The sequence below is a fragment of the Plectropomus leopardus genome, unplaced genomic scaffold (genome assembly GCF_008729295.1).
Source record: "Plectropomus leopardus isolate mb unplaced genomic scaffold, YSFRI_Pleo_2.0 unplaced_scaffold28989, whole genome shotgun sequence".
In the NCBI taxonomy this organism is placed as follows: Eukaryota; Metazoa; Chordata; class Actinopteri; order Perciformes; family Serranidae; genus Plectropomus; species Plectropomus leopardus.
In genome coordinates this window covers 608-2,842 of record NW_024631588.1, presented here as the reverse complement: position 1 = coordinate 2,842, position 2,235 = coordinate 608, and the positions used below count along the sequence as shown (strand labels likewise).

Sequence of the window (2,235 nt, the reverse complement as noted above, 5' to 3'; positions counted from 1 at the left end):
CCTCTCATGACATTTTTTAGTTTTATGTTGTTAAGTTTCTTTTATTATATTTTTATTTGTGTTTTTTTATTGACTTGATTCTATTTTGTATCATATTATTTCCTAAAATATCAGCTGGTTGATGGTCTCTGAACATATATGTGCTTTAAATAAAGAATAAAAACAAGTTTATAAAGAGCAGAGATGAATCATTTAGACAAACACAAACTGGTTTGACCAGTTAAACTTCTGCCAAGACTTTTTCATTTTGCAATGATGACTAAGACACAAGTTTGTTCATATCAGCCTGGATTTATTGCATGAACAGGTGGTACAGCAGCACAGGTGCACAAAGGGTAAATCACATCTACCACCTCACACCGGTGTGTCAAAACTGAATCGCGCATTACAGATGTTGTCCGTGTGGACTGAAGAGTTTGTCCCACACCTCCACCTTCATGATAGCCCTGCCCAACGGGGACATGGTAGCCTTGATGTCCACATTCCTGCCCTCATATGTGAGGCTGCTGCCATTAGGCTTCTCCCTCACAAAGCCCGTCTGCTCTTTGTTGTAGTACATCTCTTTGTACAGCCCTTCGTTGCACTCCTTGTCCGGGTTGAAGATTCCCAAGGCCAGCCAGTTCTCGTACAAGTTGTAGTCGTAGGGCACAGAGAACATGATGGCTATTCTCTCTATGGCATTGTCTTCCCTGTACCTAAGCAGGTCATAGGTCAGGACGCCCACTGCCCCGCTGGTTGAGGTGCTTGTCTTTGTGAAGTTGCACAACTCTTTTCTCATGGAGCGCACGGTGGGCTCGGGCGGGCTGTGGACACTACCACTATCCAGGTAAACCCTTTTTTGGAAGTACAAAAAAGGCAGAAAAGGGGATAAAAGTCAGATCAAAAACTAGCTAATGAATCTTTAACCTTTTTTTTTTTTAAATCAATTCATGCAAAGGAAATGTGCTCTTTTTAAAAAAAAAAAAAAAAAAATCTTGCCTTTTTAGTACACTTACTTGGGGTCGGCGAGGTAGAAGTTGCTGGTGAGGTTGGTGAGCTCAATGGTGATATTTCTTCGGCTTTTTATGTTAGCAGCCAAAGCTTCTGCTGATTCACTCATATTGCTGCCGGTACGGTCTGCAACAGAGCATGATTACATTATTTTACAATGCAGTGGAGCCTTTTAGAAAAGATGCACCAAACAATATTTGTCAGTAAACTTCCGAGTAATAAAACCTGCTTACCTGTCCGGATCACAGGTGTGCTCTTCACTCACTGTCAGATTTGAAACACTGGGTTCACTCTTTAGATCGTTTCTGTCAGAGACCTTAAACCCATCCCGAAACTGTCTCCACCCACAACACGTACCCTCCCTGTCGGCCACGGTCTTCGCCTCAGGTATGTGCTGCAAAAGGAGGCGTAAAAACAGGGTGTGCCCAACGACTACTGTGGTATTTTTTGTGTTTTCACAGTATTATTTTTGCCAAGCTACAAGCCAGTTTGTTGGGCTTTGCATGACATTGTCTCATAATTCAGTGTCTCCTTTTGCGCCACACCTTTTGTCTGGTTTTGCTGTCTGCATTAAGAAAGCATGCTTCTGCGTGGCATGCTGCAGCCTGAGTGGGTTTATTAGGATACGTTTTACTTAAAGTAAAGACAGATTGTTGATGTTAATTTGTTGATGTTATTTTAACCTTCTGAAAATGTTCCTGTGGTTTTTCAAATAAAGATGATGCAAAACAAATATTAGCGCCTCGTGACTGTATGCCTCCGCACACCAGTCAAGATGCAGTTACAGTTTACAACCATGTCATGTCAACAGTTCAGTATTTGACCAAATGTCTCCCCTTCTGCATCATGATGCTGACCTTTTGGATATAAAATGTCATCACTTCATCGTTTTATGCTATTAGACTTTTGAGTGAAATTTTCATCATCATCACCTTATGAATTCTGTGTTATTGGGATATCACGCTCAGAATGAGAGAATGAGATGGACACAAGGTTACGGTGACCTTTGAATGCTAAAATATAATAAGTACATTGCTAAGTCCAAATAGATGTGCACTGAATTTAAAGAAATTCCATCAAGGTGTTGTTGAGATATTGCACTCACAAGAATAAGACATACACAAGGTCACAGTTATATCACTGAGTCCAAGTGGACGTTTGTGCAAAATTTGAAGATATCCCCTCAAGATTTCCTTAAAATGTCACACCTACAAGAATGAGCTGGATGCAGTCACAGTGACCTTT

The 2,235-nt window shown here is 40.9% G+C and overlaps 1 protein-coding gene across 1 annotated transcript; it reads right to left on the bottom strand.

The window, feature by feature from the left end:
• Positions 1–275: 275 nt before the first annotated feature.
• On the bottom strand, positions 276–1,323 carry LOC121938249 (DELTA-stichotoxin-Hcr4a-like). Its single transcript, XM_042481519.1, has 3 exons — positions 1,224–1,323; positions 996–1,116; positions 276–833 (listed from the first exon to the last, which is right to left on the bottom strand). Exons 2-3 carry the CDS (start codon positions 1,097–1,099, stop codon positions 386–388), a joined length of 552 nt encoding a protein of 183 aa, XP_042337453.1. The 5' UTR covers positions 1,100–1,116; positions 1,224–1,323; the 3' UTR covers positions 276–385.
• Positions 1,324–2,235: the final 912 nt, after the last annotated feature.